The sequence below is a fragment of the Mandrillus leucophaeus genome, unplaced genomic scaffold (genome assembly GCF_000951045.1).
Source record: "Mandrillus leucophaeus isolate KB7577 unplaced genomic scaffold, Mleu.le_1.0 Scaffold652, whole genome shotgun sequence".
Taxonomy (NCBI): Eukaryota; Metazoa; Chordata; class Mammalia; order Primates; family Cercopithecidae; genus Mandrillus; species Mandrillus leucophaeus.
In genome coordinates, this window is record NW_012107053.1 from 1,575,315 (window position 1) to 1,602,542 (window position 27,228).

The 27,228-nt window shown below is 37.1% G+C and overlaps 1 protein-coding gene across 2 annotated transcripts in view; it reads right to left on the reverse strand.

Moving 5' to 3' along the window:
* The window catches only part of CEP162 (centrosomal protein 162kDa), a 109,004-nt gene extending 88,181 nt beyond the window's left edge, over positions 1 to 20,823 (reverse strand). Inside the window, exons 1-6 of one of the 2 annotated variants that reach the window (XM_012001207.1) lie at positions 20,768 to 20,823; positions 14,220 to 14,334; positions 10,938 to 10,999; positions 8,922 to 9,068; positions 8,422 to 8,605; positions 6,396 to 6,463 (exon numbers count right to left, since the gene is read on the reverse strand). In XM_012001207.1, coding sequence (XP_011856597.1) covers positions 6,396 to 6,463; positions 8,422 to 8,605; positions 8,922 to 9,012 — 343 coding nt within the window. In that variant the 5' untranslated portion in view covers positions 9,013 to 9,068; positions 10,938 to 10,999; positions 14,220 to 14,334; positions 20,768 to 20,823. Of the gene's footprint in view, positions 1 to 6,395; positions 6,464 to 8,421; positions 8,606 to 8,921; positions 9,069 to 10,937; positions 11,000 to 14,219; positions 14,335 to 19,516; positions 19,633 to 20,767 lie in introns of both variants that reach the window. The other variant, XM_012001206.1, reaches the window with a different exon arrangement.
* Between the last annotated feature and the right edge of the window lie 6,405 nt (positions 20,824 to 27,228).

Sequence of the window (27,228 nt, forward strand, 5' to 3'; positions counted from 1 at the left end):
AAATGGGATCTCATTAAACTAAAGAGCTTCTGCACAGCAAAAGAAACTACCATCAGAGTGAACAGGCAACCTACAGAATGGGAGAAAATGTTTGCAATTTACCCATCTGACAAAGGGCTAATATCCAGAATCTACAAAGAACTTAAACAAATTTATAAGAAAAAATCAAACAACCCCACCAAAAAGTGGGCAAAGGGTATGAACAGACACTTCTCAAAAGAAGACATTTATGCAGCCAACAGACACATGAAAAAATGCTCATCATCAATGGTCATCAGAGAAATGCAAGTCAAAACCACAATGAGATACTATCTCACACTAGTTAGAATGGCAATCATTAAAAAGTTAGGAAACAACAGGTGCTGGAGAGGATATGGAGAAACAGGAACGCTTTTACACTGTTGGTAGGAGTATAAACTAGTTCAGCCATTGTGGAAGACAGTGTGGCAATTCCTCAAGGATCTAGAACTAGAAATAGCATTTGACCCAGCCATACCATTACTGGATATATACTCAAAGGATTATAAATCATGCTACCATAAAGACACACGCACACGTATGTTTATTGTGGCACCATTCATAATAGCAAAGACTTGGAATCAACCCAAATGTCCATCAATGATAGACTGGATTAAGAAAGTGTGGCACACATACACCATGGAACACTATGCAGCCATAAAAAAGGATGAGTTCGTGTCCTTTGTAGGGACATGGATGAAGCTGGAAACCATCATTCTGAGCAAACTATCACAAGGACAGAAAACCAAACACTGCATGTTCTCACTCACAGGTGGGAAGTGAACAACGAGAAAGAACACTTGGACACAGGGTGGGGAACATCACACAGTGGGGCCTGTCATATGGTGTGGGAGGTGGGAGGGATGGCATTAAGAGAAATATCTATTGTAAATGACGAGTTGATGGGTACAGCACATCAACATGGCACATGTACACATATGTAACAAACCTGCACGTTGCACACATGTGCCCTAGAACTTAAAGTACAATTTAAAAAAAAAAAGAACTTTTTCTTTTGCAAAGATTTAATGAGCATTCAATTTATAAGACTTTGGTTTATGTCATTATGGTACTTTCAAATAGTTCTTAGAGTTTTATATTTTTAGTCTTTTATATAATTAACCAAATAAAAACTTTTAGAGCTGTCCAAAGGATCTTGTATTACCTTTAAAATAAGACTTTAATATTTATTTTTAAAAGACAAACATGACCGATTGCTTACTTATAAAAGGAAGGACTTTTGTGAAATCTTGCCACTTTTTAAAAGGTTGGATTTTGCTTCTTAGGTTGACTGATTTTTTTTTTTTTTTTTTTGTCTCTACAGGTATCTCTACTGTAAGTCTTAACTAGTACTTATGAAAGATCTCTGACCCTTTCCTTAGGTAACTACTGGCCTTATATGACCTTTGCTGTTTTCCCAACCCTGAGTGCTTCTTATCTAAAGCCTCCAAATTATATCTCAATGACTTTGTGGAGAAGGAAAAGGTGTCTCCATGTTAATTCAGGCATTCAGTCTACTTACGGGCAAGGTTGGACAGGAATTATTTGACCAGGATGTCTTCTTCAATTTTTAACTTGTTCACAGTATTAATTCAGATTTGTGGCTATGAAAGGGAACACCTTTTCAGAGTGGAACTGGTCATTTTAGAAACAAACATGATCTAATTTGTATTTCAAAAAACTACATCACATTGAGAAACAGGATGGCCTGATGGGAAAAAGACTACATAAGGTACTAGAGTCTACTTCTGGAATGCCTGTTTTTTACTCTTTTCTTAGAATGAAGATGAAGACGACAACTTGTAATTAATACTGGAAGTTAAGAAATGAATTTGAGAGGGTTTGGGAGTGAAACAGGGATGCTTCCAGTGAGATATGGCTACAGAAACATCTACATTTTAGTTCATAAGAAATAAGAGCTTGGAACAGCATGTATATTGTAACTCAGGTAGATAAACTAGGTTAGTTGGTTAACTATGTCAGTATCTGTATTCTGAGGCTGAGAAGTTCACCTTTGTTTCTCTTCCACATGAGAAAGAATGCTGCTTGGGATTTTTAAGTATCAGTAGACATATAGTTAAAATCATAAGACAGTTAAAAGTAATTACTTTGTATTAGGCACACTTCTAAGTGCTGAGACCAATACAAGATGATCCAGACTTCAGTCGTCTAGGTGGGAACCACCAAATTTTAAGTAACCCGCGAGATTAGAATTGCTTAAGAAAAGATGATGAACGAGGAAAGAGGAGATATGGGAGAATATGACATTGAACTTGGACAACTGCTTAGGATTCGGGAACCAATGGGAGGCGCTGTGGTGTGTGTGTGTGACTGCGTAAAGAAAGTGTTAGAAACAGTTCAGGCAGTATGGCATAGTGCTTAAGAGCATCACCTGGAGCCAGAAGGCCTAGATTCAATTCCTGGTTCCACTACTTTCAGCTGCAGAACCACTGGCAGGCCACAAACTCCCTTTGCTTTACTTTTTCCATCTGTAAATTGGGGATAATAGGACTTTTCTCAAAAGATTGCTGAGATGATTAGCTATAATGTTTATAGTAATTATTGCTGTTAACATTATTATAGTTACTTTTTTTTTTTTTTTGAGACGGAGTTTTGCTCTTGTTGCCCAGACTGGAGTGCGATGGCATGATCTCTGCTCACTGCAACCTCTGCCTCCCGGGTCCAAGCGATTCTGCTGCCTCAGCCTCCTGAGTAGCTGGGATTACAGGTGCCTGCCATCACGCCCAGCTAATTTTTTGTGTTTTTAGTAGAGACAGGGTTTCACCATGTTGGCCAGGCTGGTCTCAAACTCCTGAAGTCAGGTGATCCACCTGCCTTGGCCTCACAAAGTGCTGGGATAACAGGCGTGAGCCACCACACCCAGCCTACTATAGCTACTTTTGTACTTAATCCAAATCAAAAGTTTATACAGCCAAGTATTATTTCTGATTGGGAAAAGTGCCAATCTAACAAGCAATCTTCAAAACTGTATTTTATTATTTTCATGTAGTAACTAAACAGCCTACAGGCAAATACTAGCATCCAGCACATGAATGACTGACTTCCTCCCCAGAAACGGGAATAAAGTACATTTGAAGTTAGAAGGAAGTGTCATTGGTAGACACAGAAATGAGAGATAAGAAACAAAGAAAAGAAAAACAGTACATGTCAGAGATTTCAGGAACAAACATCATGGCAAATTAAGTTTACATAAAAATGAAAGAGTAAAACTAATTTGAGAGGGTGATTCTTATATGAGAAACATCAGAGATAATATCTAGGCTCTTCCACATTGTTCAGAAAACAATCAAAATATTCACTTGTACCATTCTGACCTTTTTCGCAGGAAGATGTTACATATTCAAGTTACTAGGTTTCTATGATTCTCTATCCTTATAACTTCAAAAATGTTATTTTCAGAAATAAAAATGTTCTTAAAGTTCAGATAAACCATATGCAATGTATGTAGATAAACTATGCAATGTAAAAGATCCTTTCGGAAGACATTTTTCATCTTTTATTGGCAAACTTAGCTGCAAATTTTTAACTTTTTTGCCAATCTAGAGGACTTTCTCCTCTGCCATGTTGGAGTTAAAGGGATTGTACTTTCTTTGTAAACAATACAATATATAAAACAACTATTTTCACATATTAGAAAACTGGCAGCAAAAAAAATGTGATTCCTAAGAAAAGAAGGGAGCTAGCCCTACAATTACCTGAAGGCACATACATTCTGAAGTACTGAGCAGGGGCGGGAGATCAGGACAGTCTCACTGAGTAGAGGAAAGAGAGATAAGTTCAGAAAGGCTGAGGCAATTTAGAAAATGTAAGACAGTAATCAAGAGAGGAGGTGCCTAAGTAAAAACAAAGCCCCAGAATTCTGCATAGGGTGCCCTTGAATCTTTGTTGAATACTAAGCTGTTAATGCATAAAATGAGCCAAGAACAAGTGGGATGCTGTAAGTTAGACAATTCTCAGAGTTCATACAAGACAGGGAGACTTTTGAACTCTAATCTGCTTAAGTGGAGAGTCCTCATTGATCACTAGGGGCATCCAATAGAAGCCTCAAAAGGGATGTGCTTTAGCAGTAGGGTTAGAGGTTACTAGAGTTACTCTAGACTTCTGCTAACAAAGCATAAGAAAAGCCTTGAAAAGAAATCAAGCGGTAGGATCAACTACTTACCAGACAAAGCTCAATAATAGTCTTTAAAAGAGGAAAATCAAATCCAAACACTGAATAACATAAAATTCACAATACTCAATATCCAATAAAAAATTACTAGACTTCTAAGAGGCAGGAAAAAGTGTCAGGAAACTAGAAGAAAAAAAAGCCAACAGAAAAGAGACCCAGAAACAAACAAATACTAAAATCTGTAAAATATGCTTAATATTAAGGACTTGAAAAAAATGAACATAATGAAGAAAAATACTAAAGAATTTTAAAACAAAGACCCAAAATGAACTGTTAGAGTGAAGAAAAAAAAAGGATGGGATTAGGCCAGGCGTAGTGGCTCACGCCTGTAATCCCAGCACTTTGGGAGGCCAAGGCGGGCAGATCACGAGGTCAGAAGATCAAGACCATCCTGGTTAACACAATGAAACCCCATCTCTACTAAAAATACAAAAATTTAGCTGCGTGTGGTGGCAGGCACCTGCATCCCAGCTACTCGGGAGGCTGAAGCAGGAGAATGGTGTGAACCCAGGAGGCGGAGCTTACAGTGAACCGAGATCGCACCACTGCTCTCCAGCCTGGGTGACAGAGCAAGATTCTGTCTCAAAAAAAAAAAAAAAAAAAGATGGGATTAATAGCAGATTAAAGAAAGGAAAAAGATCAGTAACTTGAAGCAAAGGAACTGTTCTATAGTGAACAGTGAAGCACAGAAAGAAAAAAAGGTTTTAAAAAATGGAACAGTCTTAGTGACCCATAAAACAAAGCTTAGCACTCTAACATAATAAGGGTCAGAGGGCAGGAAGCGGAAAGCAGCATTATTATTAATATTTTAAGAATTCATGGCCAAAATATTTTTTATTTTGATGGAAACTATAAATCCATAGATCAATGATGCTCAACGAACTCTGAACAGAATAAATATAAGAAAAGCATACCATGACACACCAGTCAAACTGCCAAAAAACAAGGATAAAACCTTGAAAACAGAGGAAAAAAAGACATGATATACACAAAATAACAATAACAGGAATTACCAGAAACTTCTTATGAGAAATAAGGTCAAAAGACAATAGAATAAAATCATTAAACCGCCCAAAGGGAAAAAAAAAACACTACATAAAATTCTATATCAAGTAAAAGCATTCCTCAAAAACAAAGGCAGAGTATATTTTCAGATAAACAAAAGCTGAGAGAACTTGTTCCTAGCAGTAACCTGCACTACAAGAAATGTGAAAGGAGGCTCTTCGTGATGAAGAAAAATAATTTGAGATAGAAATTCAAATCTACGCAATGGAATACAAAGCACTGGGAATGGTAAATATATGGATAAATACACATTTTTACATAAATATCCATTTCTTATATTCCTTAAAAATACTTTTAAATGATAATTGATTGCTTTAACAACAATAATAATAATGCGCTTTTTTAAATAATAATGTGGTGTTTTTAAGACATGTAGAAAAACGTTGACAAAAATAGCAAAATGGTTGAGGAGAGTTTATTGTTGTTAGAGTTCATATAAATATAGTGATACAATGTTATTTGAAAGTAGACTGTAATAAGGTAAAGACATATATTTTGACTCATAGGGCAACTAAGAAAAAAAAATACAACAAAGAACTATAGCTAAAAAGCCAAAAGCAGAATAAAATGGAATACTATAAATAATATAATAGAAGGGAGGACAAAAGCAACAAAAACCAAAAGATGAAAAGAAAACACATGGCAAAATAGTAAACAACTATATCAAGAAATACATTCCTGTAAAGGGTAAAAACACATCAGTTAAAAGGCAGAGACTGTCAGATTGAACAAAAATGCTAAAACCAGCTATATGCAGTCTACGAAAAAAACATTTTAATATAAAAGCACACATGCATTAAAAGTCAAAAAGCAGGAAAAGGTACACCTCTCCGTCAACCTGCTTTGCAGGTCTTACCATGTCTTCAGAGATGCCCACAATCCTGGCACAAAAATCCTTTTTTCTTTCTTCCCAAGTGGTCCACTGCCCACTCTCAACAAACGAGGCAGTTCACTTTTAACGATTTCTTAGCAGCTCAGTTTATAACACAGGCAAACCCACTCTATCTATTCAAAGCTCTAAGACAATATGATTTTCCTTTTAATTATTTTTCTTATCAATGTCTTCATTAAAAGCTATTATCTTTTCAAATATTATAAATTTAAGAACCAATGAAATTACCTGCCAGTTCTTCATGTTTTGATTCATTCTCATGTTCGTCATCAGTTAGTTCTACATTAGCTTGATTACTGGAAAAAATATTTATTCAATTTAGCATTATATGTTAAAAATATATTCTCATGCAACTCTTTCTGTATACCTTTCAAAAATTCCCTAAAATTATACACGTTCTCTCTCAAATCCTCTTGTTCTATCAAAAGCTAAAAATTTGGGAGCTTTAAGGAAAACGTTTTGAAAATAAAGCATCTTCAAAGTATATGATTAATTGTAGCTTGAAAGTAATACAAAGGAAAAAGATGCCCTATTTCCTAAATATATACAATTTTATTACTATGTGCATTTTACATGTCCAAATATTATCTTATGATCCTAGATATCCCTTCTACACTAAAGATTAGAAATTGACCACAAGCTATGAGAACCAGTGAAGTCCATACGAAAGCCAGAAAAAAATTGCTAAGGTCAGCACTTACATGCTAATAAGCCATTTAATCCTGAAATGGAAGCTGAATAGGAGCCTTAAAACAAAACCTAAGCAAGGGAACAAAGGAGCTTGAGTATGATTTAATTATATTGGATGTATTAGTTCATTTACTGCTTTCTCTCAAGCCAGGAATCTGTTCTACCTTTTCAGTCTATCAACCCTCTTTAGTGAGATCGTAAGAGAAACTATAAGACTATGTAATAATGATGAGAGCTACAAACACCTAATATTGCATGTTCAATGCTATTCTGTACTTTGACCGGCCTGTTCTAGAGCAGAAATATCAATAGTTAAGAATACTGTTAAGAAATAAGAAAAAAGTTTAAAAATGTAGGAAAGTGGCAAAAAGTTGTGGCCCACAAACTCGGCATGCTTAACCTGTATTGACACCGTTGGGAAAGGCAATGACCATAGGCCCTGAATGTCTCTGCACATTCTTGCTGAATATGCCAAGAGTGCAAGACGTTGATCATTTTTCACCATGCCATTTCGGTAACATTTCCGACCAAATAAAGAGCAGGCTTGTCTCCACTTTATAAAAGTAATACATTTTTCCAAGCTCAGTGTTCCTCTTCTGTAACACAGCCCACTGTGTGTGCATACATCAGTTATGGATCCTTTGCCTTGCCCTCAGCATACTCATAGGGCATGGGGAACCAATGCAAACAAATGCGACACTCAGGTACTGCCTTTGTTCTTTAATTCTGATCCAGGAATCTTCTGTCTATTGTCAACATCATAAAACTGGAAGACTAGCTTGTTAGCTTGCCAAGTAGGGTAAAAACCTCAGACCCTGAAAAGTTCATGACGATAAACGCATTTCTTTATCCGCTGTCTATAAAAAACTAATCATCCTGTAGAGCCTAGGCACTCCAATAATCAGAGATTATGATTCTCCCGACCCTGAACTCAATTATACCTTTGTGATCTCAAAATCCTAAATAAAATTGTAATCTGCTTTCCATTCATAATTTTAAGAATTACATGGATAACTAAATAAGGGCATTGAAGACCTCAGGTTTCAAAGGTCTTGAGAATGGCAATGGTCTAGTGTAATAAAGAGAGGATCAGCTCAGTGAACTAGTGGGATTCCTAGAATAAATGAGGTTTCCCGATAACCATCAGGGTCAACCATACAAAGGTTAAGACACAGATCAAACTTGTCTTTGCTCCTTGGTTCCCACCTGCCTTTCTGTTGTATTTTTTCCTGAGTTTATAATAGTAACCTGGACTCTCTTATTTATCTGTGGAAAATGACTTAATAAATTACTTTCCTAGTAAGGACTTCTTGGCAATGTACTATTAGTCTCCATAGCATGAAATTTCAGACTTTGGAGGCAGCATGGGCTCTCAAATACAAAGAAACATATTCTATTCACACATAAGAAAAACCCTAACTGTAAAATGAACAGATAACAGATTTAAAAAATAAGATTTAATTTTGCCTGTTATAATGTTTACCTATTTAAAATCATGCATATATCAGCCTTTCAAAAAACACAGAAAACATAAAAATCATTAACAGTTTACACTGTACTTTACCTATGTAAAGCTTTAAAATGTGTAGAGTCATTAGAATCCAATTCCTTATTTAATCTCGAATAATCAATGGAAGATGTCAAGCCCTTCTCAAGCCTGGCAAAAAATTGTTCTTTCTCCTCTTGTTCTTCTAATGTGTCCAATCCCACTCCGAGAATACTATGGTTGAGCTCAGAAACTACTAGTTCTAAATGGAAAGCACAGATATATTTTAGTAATATACAGAATTTTGAAAACATTGATTTGAATGATGCATTTACTGACATTATGTAAATTTTTAAAATTTTACAAATATTTACTCTCTTACTCATCAAATATGAATTCATATTAATAATATGTAAGGTTTAAAGCTTCTCTAGAATGATAATTCTAAACCTCTAGGAAGATACTAAATCTGTCTACATGCTTCAGTAAAGGAGGCTTCAAGATAGTTAACTTTTGTAATTCTGAATATAAGCATAACAATTAATAATTGACCAACTCATATCCCTTGCATTTCTTACCATTTGTTTCTAAGCTATCAGTACTTAAGAGAGAGGTTCCACTGCTCTTAAGAAATTGAATCTTTTCAGCAGACTCCTCTTCTATTTCCATAACAGGTTGAGAATTCTTCTTTGTTTTCAAATAGCTCACATTTGTTCCAAGCTGTCCTAGGAACACAATTTAATACAGATGAACATTTATGTTCAAAGAATTGTTTTGACCACTATGACAACACAATAATGTTATGCTAATTTTATGCACAGAACCAACAAAATAAATCTGCTCTATTAAATAAAAATCCATCAGACCTAACACTCACAAAAGAAAGATTATAATGCTATTTGGTGGCACTGTATCATATCAAATAGAATACTTCAAAGGGTTGCACCATAAGACAAAAATTTTTTTTAATCACTTTGAAGCCCAAGTACTTAATGCAGTATACCATCCCACTTTAAGGAATATCTTCTGCCTCATTCCTTCTGTTCTTTACATTTCTCAGAGGGTTTTTGTTGCGGAACTCTTAACACTATTGGAAATAGACTGTGGGCGGCATGAATCAGTATAACAAAATACGAGGGGGCAAAGTAGGTACAATTAAAAACCTACTAGGCTAGACAGAAGCCTTTGTTAGTGTAAATATGATTTCAAAAAATAGATGGAAATAGTTAAAGCTCTTTCAAAGTCATTATTTCTAAAACAATGGCATCAGTGGCTCACTGCAGGAGAGGTTCTCATGCCAGGATATGTGCATATTGTTGGGGACAGGAGGGTATTATAGTCTCTCACAGCATTCAGGAATTTGAAATTTTCTCTAACGCTAATATATATTAAGCATATTAAGTGTTTTATGACTGATTAGATGTTTGATGATACTAAGAAATTATTATAGATATTTCTTAGACAATATTTTTTGGTTATATTTTAAAAAGAGAGTACTTATTTTCAGAGATACTTTGAAATATATGTGGAGAGAACTGATAAGCTGTTGGAGATTTGTTTCAGTATAATCCTGAGTGTTGGAAGGTGGAAAATAAGAGAGAATATCGATGAAAAATGATTGGCCATGAGTTAATAACAACTGTTGCAGCTAGGCAATGGGTACACAGGAGTATGTGGTACTTACGTATATGTTTGAATTTTTTTATAATAAGAAGTTTCAAAAATGTTCTATGAATCCTGGGTAAAAAAGTATAACTTATGTTTCTGTAGCAAAGGTTTGAGTATTATTTACTTTATTCAAATTTTTTGACAAACTATGTGCCTAGAACATTGTTAGTGCCAGCTATACAATGAAGTCCTTTACCATCATGAAGGTTAAAATCTAACAGGAGGAGACAATCGACAGCAAATATTCATGGGTGCCTACTACACACCAGGCATTGTTCTAAATGCTGGGGCTTTATCAGTGAATAAAAAAGACAAAAATCCCTGCTCATTCATGTGATTTGAGGGAGGCAACAAGTAAAATAAGTACATTGCAATTAAATAGTACATTAGAAAACAGTTAAGTGCCAAGAAGAAAAATAAAACAAGAAAGAGGAACAGAGAATGCAGGAATGGAGGGCACTACAACTTTAAAAAGGATGGTCAGGAAGGCCTTCACTGAGAAGTTAACACATGAGCTATGGCTTGGTGGGGGTGAGGGACCAATCTATATGAATACATGGGGGAAGAGTGTTTAAGGAGGAGGAAAGAAGTGTGAAGCCTCTAAGGCAGGAAAATGCCTAGGCATGTGTGAAGAGAAAGGAGGCCCAATGTAGTGATATTGGCATAAGCAAGGGAAAGGTAGTCTAAGTTGGGAGGTCAAAAAAGTCAGGGTGTAGAACTGACGTGGGTGGTAGCTTGAATGAAGGTCATCAGCTTTTATAACAAGTGAAATGAGAAGCTATTAGAGGGAGGAGGTGGCTATGATGTGGTAGGCAAGATTTTTTGGTGTAAAGAAGTTTAAGGAACTCAGAAGTCAGGTTGTTAGAGGCAACAGCTATGTTGTTAATGTAGTCACCAATAATTAGACAAGAGAATTGGAGACTCACAGCGAAACAGCAGCTTAAATCTTTGAGGAATGAGGAGGAATAACCTGGAGTTCAGTAGATAACTGCAACAAAGAAACATAGTAGGTAGGTGGCCTGATGGCAAGGTTCATAAGGAGATTGGAAGGAGAACAGTCTAGAAACAGCAATGAACAATAACTTACTCCTTTTCCAAGTCTAATGGAACAAAAGATGTGGTAAAGAAAACAGTAACCATTGGAGGTTACCAGAGAAGCAGCACTGTTCATAGAGCAAAGTTAAATGTGAATTATAACTCTGCTTTGAAGGAATTATGTAAGATTAATTGGGGGGGTATACCAAGACAGGAAAATCCAAGAATATTTCCATGAGGAAGTAACATTTCTGCTAAGATGTGAAGAAAGAGCAGGAAATAACTAGGTGAACTAGGCCAGGGAGACCAGTACAGGCAGGGGACACAGCAGGTACAGAAGCATGACAATGGGAGGGGCAGGCCACATTTGCAGATGCCAGAAGGCCAGTGAGGCTGGACTCAGATTTGAGGGTAAGCCTAAGGGGAAATAAACCCAGAGCAAGAAGTCAATGGTTGGACCATGCTCATCCTCATAGGCCAGGCACATGGTCTTGCTCTGTATTACAAGAGCACTAGAAAAAACTGGTAAAGTTATACAGTATCAAAATTTCCTTATTTTAACAGTATATATTTGTTGTAAAAAACTGATATATGGAAAAGGTAAATAATTATAATGAGTAATGTTTTGTTTTTGTTTTTTGCTTTTTAGTATTCTTTTGTTCTTTGTTTTCTTCAAAAACCAGATGACTGAAAATGTGTGCTATAAATATTAAGATTAGAAAAAAACATCACTTTTGGTTAGAAGGAAGCCTTATTAAGAAGTCACGAATTCTGACTTCAATTTCCTAATTAGTGTCCTCTTGGAAAAGGCTAAGAATCAATTTATTTTATGCCTTTCTGTAAATAATGGTTTTACTGGATCAAATAATAACCTCCATAAGTCGTAAAAAATCAAGAGATAGATTCACAGACACTTCAAATGCAAAAGTATATGCTAAGTTGGTGTGCTGTGGTGGCAACATGTTCAGGGTGTCACCCTGGCTCTAAAGCAGGACTCGGTGTTATAGCTCACACTAACCAAGCTCACAAGAGATTAATGTCACAGAAACAAAGATCCAGTTTAGTTATTTACAATAAAGAATACAATCAGCAAGAGGATGAGATAGTTTCACCTTCTAAGTTGATCATTTTATTCCTATGGCAACCAGGAAACAGGCAAAATTATAATGTAAAAGTTGCTCACTGTTAATGTTTAATGGTACCTGTCTTAAGATTAGTAATGCATTCTTCTTCTCAAGAGGGGTGTTGAATTCTCCCTCAGAAGGTTCTACACTCTTGATACAGGAATCATGTCTTGGCTTTTTATACTAATGCCTAGTATTTAGAACACAATATGAACTCAGTAAACATTTGCTTGAATCAGGGACCAGGTTATTCCCATGGGCAGGGAAACCTCCCTCTGTTTAAGTTGACATTGCCAAAGTTTGCTTCTTGACTATCCTTCTTTCCTTCTTTCACTAATCAAATCTATTTTTGATACATTTAAAAAAATTTTAATACCATCAATCAGGTTACATGTGAATATTTTTGGTCTAGGAGCTATTCTTTTCCTGTAGGATTAGGCTGTATATATCTACTCCGATTCATTACCTTCTAGACAAAAGGCTTTATGTCCCAAATCTCTGTCAACAATTCCAACAGTACTTCATCTTATAACATCCTTTTCAAGCATTAAAAGCAGGGAGAGATTCTAAAACATAATTCTTCACTACAAAGTTCAGCATATTGCATAAGAATTTATAAAAAATACACTGAATTTTTCAATAAGGAATTTCTTTAAACTACAGTATTAAAAAGAACAGAGAAGTGACTGTCAAATCTACTTTAATATGCATTTATTAAACAAATTTATCACTTAATGTTGAGGGTCAGAGGATATAAGGACAAAGAGGTGCTTCCTACCCTCACAAAGCTCCCAACCTCAGGACTTGTCCTATAGGTTACAACTATCAACCCAGTGTGTAAGTGTTACTATGGTGTTCTGACATCAAAATGAAGGAGAAACTAATTGTGACAAGAGAACTAGAAGATAGGGTGAAGGACTGCAAAAAGTGGTGATGCTAGGCTTTACTGGACAAGAAGGATGAGAGGAAAGGCATTCTAATGGCAAGGAAGCATGAGATAATGCACAGAGGCAGGGAGGCCTATGGTGTTTTCCAGGAGATGAGGAATGATTTAGTATGGCTAGAACACACGAGAAGGCAGGGTTCCAGACAGATCATGCAGAGCCTTAATTATGACATGAATTCAGGCTCAATTTTTATGGGGGGAAAAAAAAGTCCATATGTAAATTTTTTCCCTAGAGATCCAGAAATTCTATCATTTTACAAAATTGTGCTTAACACTGATCCACAAATGGTATGAATGTAGGTACTGAAATAGAAGCAGTCGGGGTTGTTGACAGATACGGCAGTATCATATATAGTAAACCTATCAGGCCAGGTGTGGTGGCTCATGCTTGTAATCCCAGCGTTTGGGGAGGCCAAGGTGGGAGGACTGCTTGAGGCAAGTTTGAGATCAGCCTGGGCAACAGAGTGAGAGACCCTATCTCTACAATAAATACAAAAAAATTAGACAGGCATGTTGGCATGTACCTGTAGTTCTAGCTACTCAGAAAGCTGAGGTGGGAAGATTGCTTGAGTCCAGGAATTTGAAGTTACAATGAGCTATGATTGTGTTACTGCCCTTCAGCCTGGGTATATCATATACATATGTATATGAGACATACATATATGTATATAAGACATATAAGACATATATATATAGAGCAGTAATTTTTTTTACTACTGTCATTAACAAACTGTGATACCAAAGTCTATAGGTTTGTTAAACTCTTCCCAATGCAATGACATTAATATACTGCCAGAATATCTTATTAAATCACATTAAATCAATTTATCATTAAACATGATAATAAATATACCTGAATTATCACCTTAATTTGAGTAAATATAAATTATCTCCATGTAAAATAAGCTGATAATGTTATAACACAGATTCTCAATTACATAATAAATACATAATAAAATACTAGTTATATGAAAATCAATTCAAACTTCAAAAATCCACACTATTAGTATTATTTTCTTTATTTATAGTGAAGTAACAAAATACAGGTCTTGACTGACCCCTTGTGGTCAAATAATTTGAAACTAAAAATCAGCAACATTTACCATCATCTTTAAAATCATCTTCAGTTATCCACCAAGGCACTGTATCTTTCTTCTTCATTTCTTTTTTAGATTGTCTAGCTGTTTTGTCTGAATTTTCAAAAGAATCATCTGAAAGCTGAATTGGATATAAGATAGTGAATTTGAAAATACAGTGCAAATTCAAGAATTTCAGATTCATCATTAAGCATGTTTCTATTAGTTCGCTCACAGTTCAGCTATCACATAGATAAACAACATTCTCACCAATAACGTATAAGTTCATAGCCACAAACATATTTGGCCAAAATAACTTAAAAATCAGACATACATCTCTGAGCATCAATTTCATAATTAAACAAGTAAACCGGGAGAATAACAACAAAGACATAAAACTTGATCAAGAATTTTTTTCAGGAAAGAAAAAATAGGAGGATACAATCCTGTCTTCCATACATTCTCTAGGGTTTAAGAATAAACCTGGCTGAACAAAATTGCATAGCACCACTCTAGAAACAGAATTTCAAGAAAAGGAAGAACTGAGTTTCAGGGTGTAAAGGGGAGAATGAAATTGACCAGAAAAATCAGCATATTTTTTCAGCGATTAATAAATGCTTATTTGCTTTTTTCCACTCTTCCAATCCAAATTTTACTACACTCCTAAATCTCATGCTCTAACCTCAATACCACCCCCCACCACCTAGCCAGTAACTTGGTCACCCTTGTCTCTGAGAGATAAAAACCTTCAAACACCACCCACCTCACTCCACTACTAAACTGACTTGTGAAGGCACTTCTTTCGTCTCTCAGACAACACAATCCTTTCCTCCACTCTAAGCAGAACTTCTCTAGGTTCTTCCTTCCTTGGTTATCCCATTTGATTTCTGTACGTTCACTCCCTTCTCTCTCTACTCCCCTCCCTTCCCTCTGATTATACACCTGCTCAGCACTCCGTCTCCATTGCCTAGCACAGTACCAGGCACAATTGTGGAATGAAAAATGAATATTTACTCAACTTTGAAAAAAAAAAAAAGTAAAACAAAACAAAAAAATTCCTTATCCCTATATCCCTTTTACTCTACCTATCACATTTCCTTGACATACTAACTCCTTGAGTTCACTTAACCACTTATAATCTGGTTCCCATCCAAAACAGCTCTCCTCCAGGCACCAAAGGACTCCGAAATGCCACGAATAAAGTAGCACTGTCAGTTACCCTCCCTGATCACATCATGGAATTTGCTACTGGTGATCAACTCTTACTCTTACTTCTTGAAACTCTCTACCTTGACTTTAGTAGCATCACTTCCTCTGGGTTATTCTTCAGATCTGTGGCTACTCCCACCCGTCTATTTTAATAGCTTTTGCCTTTTTGCCCATTTATTTAACAGGAGACTTCTCCAGGACTCTGCTCTTGATCCTTTTTCAATCTCATTCTACATTACTTTTTCTGGAAAAGAAATCAACATTTACTACATGCCTGCTCTATGTCAGGATCTACACTCAGGTTAACTCACTTAATCTTTAAACAACCCTGCAGAAATTTACTCATGGTGAAACTGAAGCTCTAAGAGGTTAAGCAACTTGCCCAAATTGCTACTGTTAGTAAGTGTTACGAAGTGACATTTAAACCCATGTCTGACTAACTCCTGTTCACTTTCCACTATACTATGTAGTTCCCCAACTAGATTATTGTTATCTGAGAGACCTTTTAAACTTCTAAAATGACAGCAGGCACACCCATGTGCGTGCGCCCCCCGCCCCCGCCTCCACACACACTTCCACTTGCCAAACAAAAAACTCTACCTTAGTGACTTGAAGAATGTCAATTTTAAAACGTTCAAGAAGAACTTACTGTCTTCACTAACAACCAGGTAGGAAGACAGGAGGAGGGAAGAAAAAATATTTCTTATCCCATCTGAATTTCTGAAACTAGCTGCATCACTTTTCACTTTCTCTCTAAGCTTCAGTATCACCTTGAGGTGTTCCATTTCTCTCTCCTCCCATTTTTTCAGTTTATTTATCTGTAACACAGGCATGGTACCACTGACCTTGTAGGGCCATGACAAAGAAGAGAAAAAAAAATGAAGATTTCTAATACATGATAAGTGTTCTTACTTTGAACAACCTTCCAGAGTGCTTCCCAGCACTTTCATTAATTATTTTTATCAATATGATTAATTAAAAATAAAACAAAACAGGCCGGGTGCGGTGGTTCACACCTATAATCCCAGCACTTTGGGAGGCTGAGGTGGGCAGATCACAAGGTCAGGAGTTTAAGACCAGCCTGACCAACACGGTGAAACCACATCTCTACTAAAAATAGAAAAATTAGCTGGGCGTGGTGGCACGTGCCTGTAATCCCAGCTACTCAGGAGGTTGAGGCAGGATAATCACTTGAACCTGGGAGGCAGAGGTTGCAGTGAGCCAAGACTGTGCCACTGCACTCCAGCCTGGGTGACAGAGCAAGGCTCTGTCTCAAAAAATAAATAATAAATAAATAAAAATTAAAATTAAATAAACAAATAAAACACAATAAAAAAAGCTGATTCTCAGATATAACAGTTGTTGGCAACGATATGGAGAAACTGGAACTCTGGGCTGGGTGCAGTGGCTCACACCTGTAATCCCAGCACTTTGAGAGGCCGAGGTGGACAGATCACTTGAGGCCAGGTGTTCGGGACCAGACTGGCCCACATGGTGAAACCCCAACTCTACTAAAAGCACAAAAGTTAGCTGGGCCTGGTGGCAGGCACCTGTAATCTCAGCAATTCAGGAGGCTGAGGCATGGAAATTGCTTGAGCCCAAAGGCAGAAGTTGCAGTCAGCCAAGATTGCACCACAGCACTCCAGCCTGGGCAAGAGAGCAAGACTCAGTCCCTCACTACAAAAAAAAAAAAAAAAGAAATTGGAACTCTGATAAACTAATACACTACTAGTGGAAATGTAAAATAGCACAGACATTTTCGAAAATAGTCAGGCAAACACACAGCTATCATATGATACAGCAATTTCACTCTTTGGCATATACACAAGAGGAACAAAAACACATCCACACAAAAACTTGTACATGATCATTCATAGCAGCATTGTTCGTAACTGCCAAAAAGTGGAAAGAACCCAGATGTCCTTCAACTGATAGGTGGAAAAACAAAATGTGGTACATTATACCATGAAACATTACTTAGCTATAAAAAGAAATGAAGTGTTAATACATACTATGACATGGATGAACCTTGAAAACATCATGCTAAGTACAAGAAGCCAGACCCAAAGGGCCCCGTAATACATAATTCCATTTCTACGACATGTCTGTAACAGGCAAATATTTAGAGACAGAAATCAGATTAGTAGTTGCCTAAGGCTAGGGAAGGGGGAAGGAGGAGATGGAGTAACTACTAACAGCTATGGGATTTCTTTCTGGGGTGATAAAAATTCCTACAATTGATTGTGGTGATGGTTACATAACTCTGAAACCACAGAACTGCATATTTAAAATGGGTAAATTAAATGGTATGTGAATTATGTCTCAATAAAGCTATTTTTAAAAAGCTGGTTACCACTACTCTCCTAAAAATAGAGATATATAAACCGTCTTTGAATAAACTGAACAATAATTTATCAAAGCGAGAAAAGTTAGCATGACTCTAAAATCATGACTTTCATAGTAAAAAAAAAAAAAGACACAATGCAACTGAGGATGGATATAAGAGGGAGAGAGACAGAGACAGAAGGGTGGGGGAAGGAGAGTATTGGAGAGTGTGTGTGCTAGAAGGGTGGTAAATGAGTGAAGAATAAAAATATCTTCTAATGGCCTGTTCTGCTATCTTTTACAGTAGAAATCATTCTTATAAATTTAATTTTCAAAATGTGTCTGTATTTGAAATTAAAATCAACTTTTCAAATGGTAAATGAAACTTATTCCAAGTGCCTAATTACATCTTGGCAATAGGTAGATGCTTTTTTTAATCCTTAAAACAATCCTACAAAGAAGGCATTATTTTTCCATGAGACAGACAATGAAAGTGAATTTTTTTTGTACCACATTAAACTCCCCCCCTTTTTTTTTTTTAACAAGAATGTCATATAATAGCTTAAAATGTGACTCTCTTGAATGCGCTACAAGGCCCCTCCATTTATATAAATAGAGTTATGCATCGCTTAATTATGGGGATATGTTCAGAGAAACGGGATTTCATCATAGGAGCATCACAGAGTGTATTTACACAAACCTAGACGGCTCCATGGTATAGCTTACTCCACACCTAGGCTATATGGTATATAGCTTACTGCTCCTAGGCTACAAAGCTGTTCGGCATGTACTGTACCAAATCCTGCAGACAACTGTAACACAATGGCAAGCATCTGTGTATCTAAACAAAGAAAAGCTACAGTAAATATATGGTAGAAAAGATAAAGGTACACCTTTATAGGGCAGCCCCATTATAATCTTATGGAACGACTGTTGTATATGTGGTCTGTTGCTGACCAAAACTTCTTTATGAGGTGCATGACTGTACAGAGAACGTGGTATGACCATTTAATGTACTCATTCAAATATTTATTAAGTATTTATTAAGTACTGTACATATAGTAATGAACATGTTGATATATAACAGCAATGAACATACAGTCATCACATTACAGACCATACATTCTTATAATGGGAAGCAGAAAACAGACCCATACAAGAAAAATAATTAATGTGCTAAGTGCTATAAAAAGAATTAAATACATACTAGACTAAGAAGTGACTTTGTGGTTACCTTTTACTGGATAAACAGAGGAAGCCTCTCTGAAGTGGTGATATTTAAGTTAAGATTTTCACCAGTCAGGTAAAGAGTAAGGGAAGAGTATTATTGGCAGAGGGAACAGTGAGTGCAAAGCTCCTAAGGTGAAATGAGCTTGAAATGTCTGGGAGAGAAAAAAGGCCACAGTGGAAAAATAAAGTGGATGAAAGAGGAATATGAAGGCAGTGAGACAGGTAACAGCGAAATCATGAAAGGCTTTAAAACCATGGTAAGGAGTTTGGTTTTTCTTTCTACATGTGATGGGAGACCAACAGAGTCTTTTACTGGGGAGGAACAGAGTCTGGCTGCAGTGTGGTGAAAGGAATGCTGGACCATGAGTTGGGAACTGCTGCAACAGCCCCGTTGAGATGATGGCACTGAACTAGCAGTGGCAGAAAAGGGACAGAGCTAGAGGGATGATGGGAGTTGACAGTTTGGTGATGGACTTAACTGTATCTTCGAGGTGACAGAATTGAAGGATGAGTCTTTTGAGACAAATTTGACAATACAGTTTTTAAAAATATAAACTTACCTCTTTCATAAACTGTTCAAACTCTTCATCTAGCTCTTCTTGGGAATAGTTAGCCATAGTCAACAATTTTGACCTCCCAAAGTAAACATTCTAAAGTATCTCAAACATTGGAAACACTAAATGACAAGAGACATAAACATCTTTTGAGGAAATCCATCACATCATGAACACGGTAAGGCTTAAACTTCAGACATTTGTTATGATTCAGTATATGTGCACATTTTTTTTTTTTTTCTTTTTTTAACCCAGTAAGCTGGTCAAGAGATTCCTAATTCATTAAGCAAACTGATTTGGAAAATCAGCTTTGACGGGATGTCTTGTACTCAACGTTCAGAATTATGTTTTCATCTGTTAACATCCAATTGTTAAAGAGTGGTCTCTACTATATTTCCCAAACCTATGTTTGTGTACATGTGTTAATTAGTACCTCTCAAACACAAACCAGGTCCTCACAGGGAATCTTAAAACCTGTAAGCCAGCAAATCCAAAGGACTGTTTCTTGCAAAGCACACAACTGTTTGTGCTGCCTTATCACTCGGCTGGTTATTTTACCAATCCATAGTAATAATTTCGTAAAGCAGACTGCACAGTTTCGTAAAGCAGACTGTATCCAGATACGGGGATGTTTCAAAATATACACAAATAGAATTTAGTAAGAATTAGTAATTTAGTCAAAATACTTACAGAATACTTAGAGTTAATGGAGTACACAAATCAGTACTATGTTTCTTTTGAAGCTAGGGAAGACCGACAAAAACTATGCGCTGAACACAAGCAGAATCCAGTGATTTGCAGCGGAAAGCGTTCCCCTAGACACCTAATGAACCCAACCGTGGGTCGACCCCCAGCTCCTGAACTCCCTAGAGCAGCTCAAATCCCAGCTTTCTTTTGTAGAGATGGGGGAGGGGAAGAGGGCTTGCAGACCCAGACAATACCCTCCCCATTGTGCAGAATAACACCTCTTCCGCTCATTAGCACTTTCGATCAGTTCAGGGTCAGTGCGGTTAAGGTCTTGGCCTGAATAGCTTGGTTAGATGTAGACTCCACCAAAAGCTTCTCAAGCCTGGCTGCGACCCCGTCCCCGGAAGCGCGGGTTCGGGAATTAGAGGGAAGACAAAGACGCATTCGCCGTGGGCTCCAGGCGGAGAAGGGAAATGACCCGGAAAACTAAAGCCCTTCGGTCGAGTATGAAGTACGGCCTCGGCCAGGACGATTTGGGTGGGAAACCAGCGTTCACACCTTACCACCTACCTCTGCCTCCCAATTCCGCGCTTTCCCGGAAGGTCTGTGCGGGTCAGCCAGTTGTCAGGGTAACAAACTTCAGCTGCCGGGTTGTGGAGTCACATGACCCGGGCTGGTCACGTGGGCCGTGGGTTTCCCAATGCCTTTACAAGCGAAGGTCGGAATTACCAAGGCTCAGAAAGACACTCTAGTGGCTAAACCTTCGCTGCTGCAGTAAAATGCCTTTCCTTCACTGGCTTTCTCTACGTTCCTTAGAAAAGAGGACGGCGGCAAACCGGTTACTGTAGAAGCGAGACGGAGGCTTCCAGCGGGATTGGGGGCCGCGGTGGTTGTAGGCCAGCCCGTGGCTTTCTGGGAAATGTAGTTTGGCTCCCTTGGTGCTTGTGTTTCCGCACTCCGCATCTTCGCCTCCCAGCCTTCCCCATACTTGTCGTTCGAGCGCTCTGTTTTTCCAAGGGGCAATTTTGAAGAGATTGAATTTCTTGGATTTATTTGGCGTGCAAAGACCTGTGTAGGCGTTGTGAGAGAAACACAAACCTGTGAGGAAAAGAACTGTCATTTAGATGGGGACTCTGTTCCACCACCTAGTGGACAAGAAATCGAAAATACACAAACAGCAAGATTCTCACTAAGTTATTGCTCCTGGCCTCAGAGCTTCTCTGTGGCTTCCCGCTACCCCTACTTTTCAAAACTCCATTCTTTACTGGCATTTCACAATTACTGACTTGGATTTTGTTTTCTATTTATTTTCTTTTTTCAAAGCATACAACATTAGCTGGAGTTTCGGAGGACAGCATTTAGCATAGTGTAAGTAAAATCTACAACAGCTGCAGATTTTGCTGATGGTAGACTTAGTTCGGGACCTCATCTTTAGCTAGAACTGTTTATTCTTCAAGTCTTTTTTGCAATCCAAATATGTACAAATCAGGAGCTGTGGACTATGATGCAAATATGAATAATAAAAATATCTTAAGCTAGCATTTATTGAGAAGTTGACTTCCTGCCACCTTCTATCAAAGACTTATCTTCCCACATATGATCTAGATCCTTTACACATTCTTCTTCTCACTGATCTTGTTCCACTGGTCATTTCCGCATAATCCTTCGACTCTGGCTGGCTGTGGGATTTTTCCTAACAGCATTTGAACATGCCTTGAGATCCCCACCTAAAACATCACTTTTGACACACTCTCTTCGTTCTATTATTTCCCAGTGGTTGAAACGATCTCTCTCCCTACCTTACTTGCCAATCTTTTCTGAGAAATTATTTCCACTTTAGCTCCCTTTCGTCAGACCTTTGAATCCTGTCTCTGTATGTGTATGTATACATATATGACAGCATTTTATTTGATCTCCCGTTACTATTTGATACACTTGTCCCTTCTCTCTTTCTTGGTTTTTCTTTCACATTTATAGCCTCCTGTCAAGGATTTTCACTGTCTCCATCTATCATAGCTGACCTCTAAATGTTAGAATTTCTTTGCTTTTCTTCTTTTTCTTTTTTTCTTATTCTTACTTTTCTTGAGACGGAGTCTTGCTCTGTCACCCAGACTGGAGTGCAATGGTGTGATCTTGGCTCACTGCAACCTCCACCTCCTGAGTTCAAGTGATTCTCCTGCCTCAGCCTCCCGAGTAACTGGGATTACAGGTGCCCACCACCACACCTGGCTAATTTTGTGTTTTTAGTAGAGACGGGGTTTCACCATGTTAGTCAGGCTGGCCTTGAACTCCTGATCTGCCCACCCTGGCCTCCCAAAGTGTTGGGATTACAGGTGTGAGCCACTGCACCTGGCTAATGTTAGAATTTCTTAGGGGTTATTTCTGGACTCTTATTCTGTCACACTTTATGGTACTTCCATACACCTACTCATTCAAGACAGAAATCTAGGAGTTCCCTCTCTACCATATTTTATTCATCAAGACTTGTCAGTGCTACCTGCAAAATGTGTCTCTATTCTGTTCATTTTACATCTTAATTACTAATGACAGAGGCATCTTTTCCTCTTGTCTGAACTGCCTCACTAGCCTTCTAACAAGTTTCTCTATTTCAACTCCTATCCTCTTCTAACCCATTGTCTACCCAATAGAAAATGTGATAATTTGAAAATGTAAATCAGGTTACTCCATTGCTTAAAATCCTATAATGATTTCTCACCGTACTTGGACTAAAATCCAAGTATCTACAAGGACTTGTATGATATGGTTGGCACTACTCTCTTCTACAGCCTCCTCTCACCCCCACTCACCAAGGCATGCAGAATTATTTGCAGCTCTGGTACAGAGTTCAATCCTATTGAGGTTAGAATTGAAGCTTTGGTATAAGGAGTGGAGGATGTATGTTACTGTGTCTAAAGAGTGAATAATCATTTTGTCTCTATGCATAAACCTACAACACTTATGCTTATAGGATCCAAGAGTTTGTTATACTGAATTGTGGTAGGAATGTCACTAAATTTTTGATACTCAATTGCATTGTTATACATTTTTCGAAATAATAGTCATTAAAAGAATGATTAATGTTTATTGAGAGTTTACACTGTGCCATATAACTATTGTATTCATTTTTATAAAATGAATTGACCTCATGACCCATAATTTAAAACACCATTTAATACTAGCTCTCATCATAAATATGTATCTAAAATGTCAATGAAATAGTTGCTTTAGTAGTTAAATCATTCTGGGTAGCATCAGTTTCCTACTTTTATATTCTCCATAATTGTTACAGGTTTCTCAATCGTTATGTGTTTCTTTTTGTGTTTCCTAGAATGATATGAAATTTGATTTATATTTGGTGTTTATTCAGCTCTCTAGTGAGGTTCCAGAGGGGGAGACTGTACCTCAAGCCTTATATTGCCTTTTCTCATAGCAAACAGTACAGTGTGAGAACTCAGTCAACATTGACAGTATAGTTGTAGCCAAGACCTGCAATGGTAATGGGATGTAAACTTAGCACATTGTGGGAGTGGATTAAGGAGAAGAACTGAATCAGATACAGTTACACAATAGTTCCAGTTGCTTGCTTCTTTACCTCTAATTTTCAGAAGGGGGCATTCTCTTCACATATGTGGATAATGAGGAAGACACCGAAGGAATCATGTAATTCTAGTCATAAGAAAATTAATGATTTTTTTGTTATTGCCATTGTGACTTTGTTTGTCAAAGTCATTGTTGACTTCTGCTCGTTTGTCCACATCTGACTGCTTTTGACTACTTAAAATTTTTCTTAATTGTTTTATATATGAAATGTAGTAGTCAAAGTTTAAGCTGTTGTTATAAGTTTTCCCCAAGTAAAAGAATAATAATTGTTCATAGTACAATATTGAGAAATTTTACAGTCATATTTACAAGTGTTTAAGTGTTTCTAAAATAGAAGCAGATGCTCTTTCCCTAGAGTATGCAGAGCTGCCCATTTATAATTATATCATGAGCTCATGGATGGTGATTTAGGTGATGAAATCGTTTTTAAAATAATTCTTTAATAATTCAGTAAATGGCCACTGAGGATGTCAGTAATTTGGCTATGCTTCTAAATAATACAATTAACAACATGGTTTTATAATTATTATTAAAATGCAAAAACACAAAAATTGATGAATCAAGGAAAAACTCAGCCTATGAAAGACCCTGTAAGAGGAGGAAAAGACAAACTAAAGATTAGGATAAACTATTTGCAAACTGCATATCTGACAAAGGGCTGCTATCTAGAACATACGAAAAACACTAGTAAAATAGTAAAATCAGCAAAATACACAATTAGAAAATGGACAAAAGACACGAGTGGACATTTCACCAAAGGGGACATGAGAAAGGTATATGAAAATGGTGAATAAGCACATGAAAAGATGCTCAACATCACAAAGATATTCCACATCAATAGGAAAATGCAAATTAGAACCACAATGAACTATCACTGGGTGAGGGTAGGTATGAAGAGGTAGCACAAGAAATCTTGATCGTTCTGTATCCTGATACAGTAGCAGTTATAGCAAGCTACATATTGATAAGATTGCATATGAATGCACACACATGCCACGCATATACAAATGAGTGCATATAAAATTGGTGAAATCAAAATGACCTCTATTCCATTTTCCCCAACTTTCTGTCAATCTGTTACTAGATAGAATAAGATTATAGGTTATATATATATATGTTTCACAATCCCTTCTTCTAGGAAAATCTTGTGAGAAGCACAATATAGAAAACAAATAAAAGCAGAGTTGCCATGGTTGGGAGGCAGGTGAAGGATGGTTTTGAGCTCTCTTTCTATGCTTTTTTATTGGCCTTGAAGGGACCTCCCCCAAGCTCCAGCGTGCTGTCTAGAACTGCTTATTTTAGACTATAATTCTGTAACCCAGATAATCACATAATTTCTACATGTCTATTAATATATAATCAATGTAATACATATATGAATTCACCAGCAAGTTAGAGAAATAATTAAGTATAAATATGTGTTTTAGTATATATACAAAATTGTGATTTTTAGCATATCTAAAATATGGATTAAGCTCATCTGATTATTAACAAATTATTAGGCTGTGTCTATGTGATAATGTTAGTCTAAAATTAAATTTTTTGTATTCACATATCTTAGATGGTGGTGAGATGATTGGATACAAGAAGAAAATATTAGAATTTATTTTCAATGTATTTTTATCTTAAACTTAATAAATTAAAGTTTGACTAATATTGTGGACTAATTGTAATAAATGTTTTAATTTATAAATAAATATTCATAAAGTGAGTGTGTTTGCCTCCAAATAGTTTTACTGACAGGGCTATGTGGAACATTACTGATTTATTTAATGGAACTCTTACAACACAGAATTACTTTATTAAAATATGTCAATAAGGTAGAAGTTTGAAGTTGTGTTTATTATTTCCTGAGCTACCTGTTTTGGATTACAAATATCACTATTTTGTTGTATTAAGAAACTCTAATAAAGAAAAATGATCATAATGTCTTTGAGCTAGAAGTATTTTTCTAGTCACAATCTGTAGTCTTACGCATAAATAGGCCATATAGAGTCATTTTCTAACCCATGGTCCTTTATTAGTTCCAATTTTGATGGTCAATACTCTATTTTTCTGTGTGCTCCATTGGACTGCCTTATATGTCACATTCACGTGTTCATGGCCTCATCTTTCACTCTTGCCACTGCTGCTGGGACCAGTTTCGCTCAGGCTTTGACTAGCTTCACAGATGTAAGTCAAAAGTGTGCCTGCCTTAAGCCTGCATGTGAACCTCTTGCTTTCTGCTCCCTGGGTTTTCTCTGATGCTTGAGGGAACCCATTCAGCACTCAAAGCTTGCACATTGGAAGTGTAAGGGACTTAATCTCTGTGGGCTCACCCTTAACCAATGCGGGGAGGCACTGATGAATAAATGCCTTCTACTTTTCACCCTAGGGTAGACAGTATTGATACACATTTCATAAGACTTTTCAGAACGTCTGCTGTGATTTGGAACCAGTTGTTCACAGCAATGGTTTGATGATACATTCTCGTATTAGCTTTCTCTCTCTCTCTTTCTCTCTCTCTCTCTCTCTCTCTCTCTCTCTCTCTCTCTCTCTCTCTCTGTCACTGTCCTTATTCATCACTTCTGCTACTTGACAACTCATTTCCAAATAAATTACTTTCATTCAAGTCTATGTTTCATGTTATCCTTTCAGGGGAACCCTGGGAAAGACAGATAGTGTTAGAGTTATCCCTAGAAAGCAGACCATTAGCATAGGATTTGGGAACTGAAGAACTCACCAGTAAGATGGCAATGAAGATCCCATTGCTGAAAGAAATGGAGTGGTGATAACCAGTGGAATGCAATTGCTAAGATTCTCACATGAGGTTGGTTAGGCAGAAGTACAGGTGGAATGTGAGGGGTTACTCATATAGTATGATGGCAATGGTAATTATTAATATTGTAGAATGACTGGATTTTACTAAATGCTTTGGATGCCTTGAAATAAAGACAATTAACGGCTCATGTCAGCCAAAATCAATGTGCATTATAAAAGTCAAGGATCTATATCAGCATTTGAAGGAATCATCCTTTCCTGAAGCTGCTGTAGAGTATGTGGTGAAAGTCATGCCCAAGATCAAATCATAAGAGTGGCATAGCTGCAAAGGGAATTGAAGCCACAACCTTTCTGGGCCTTCTTTTATCATTATTATTATTATTATTACTATACTTTAAGTTCTAAGGTGCATGTGCATAACATGCAGGTTCGTTACATATGTATACTTGTGCCATGTTGGTGTGCTGCACCCATCAACTCGTCAGCACCCATCAACTCGTCATTTACATCAGGTATAACTCCCAATGCAATCCCTCCCTCCTTCCCCCTCCCCATAATAGGCCCCGGTGTGTGATGTTCCCCTCCCCGAGTCCAAGTGATCTCATTGTTCAGTTCCTACCTATGAGTGAGAACATGCAGTGTTTGGTTTTCTGTTCTTGCGATAGGACTTC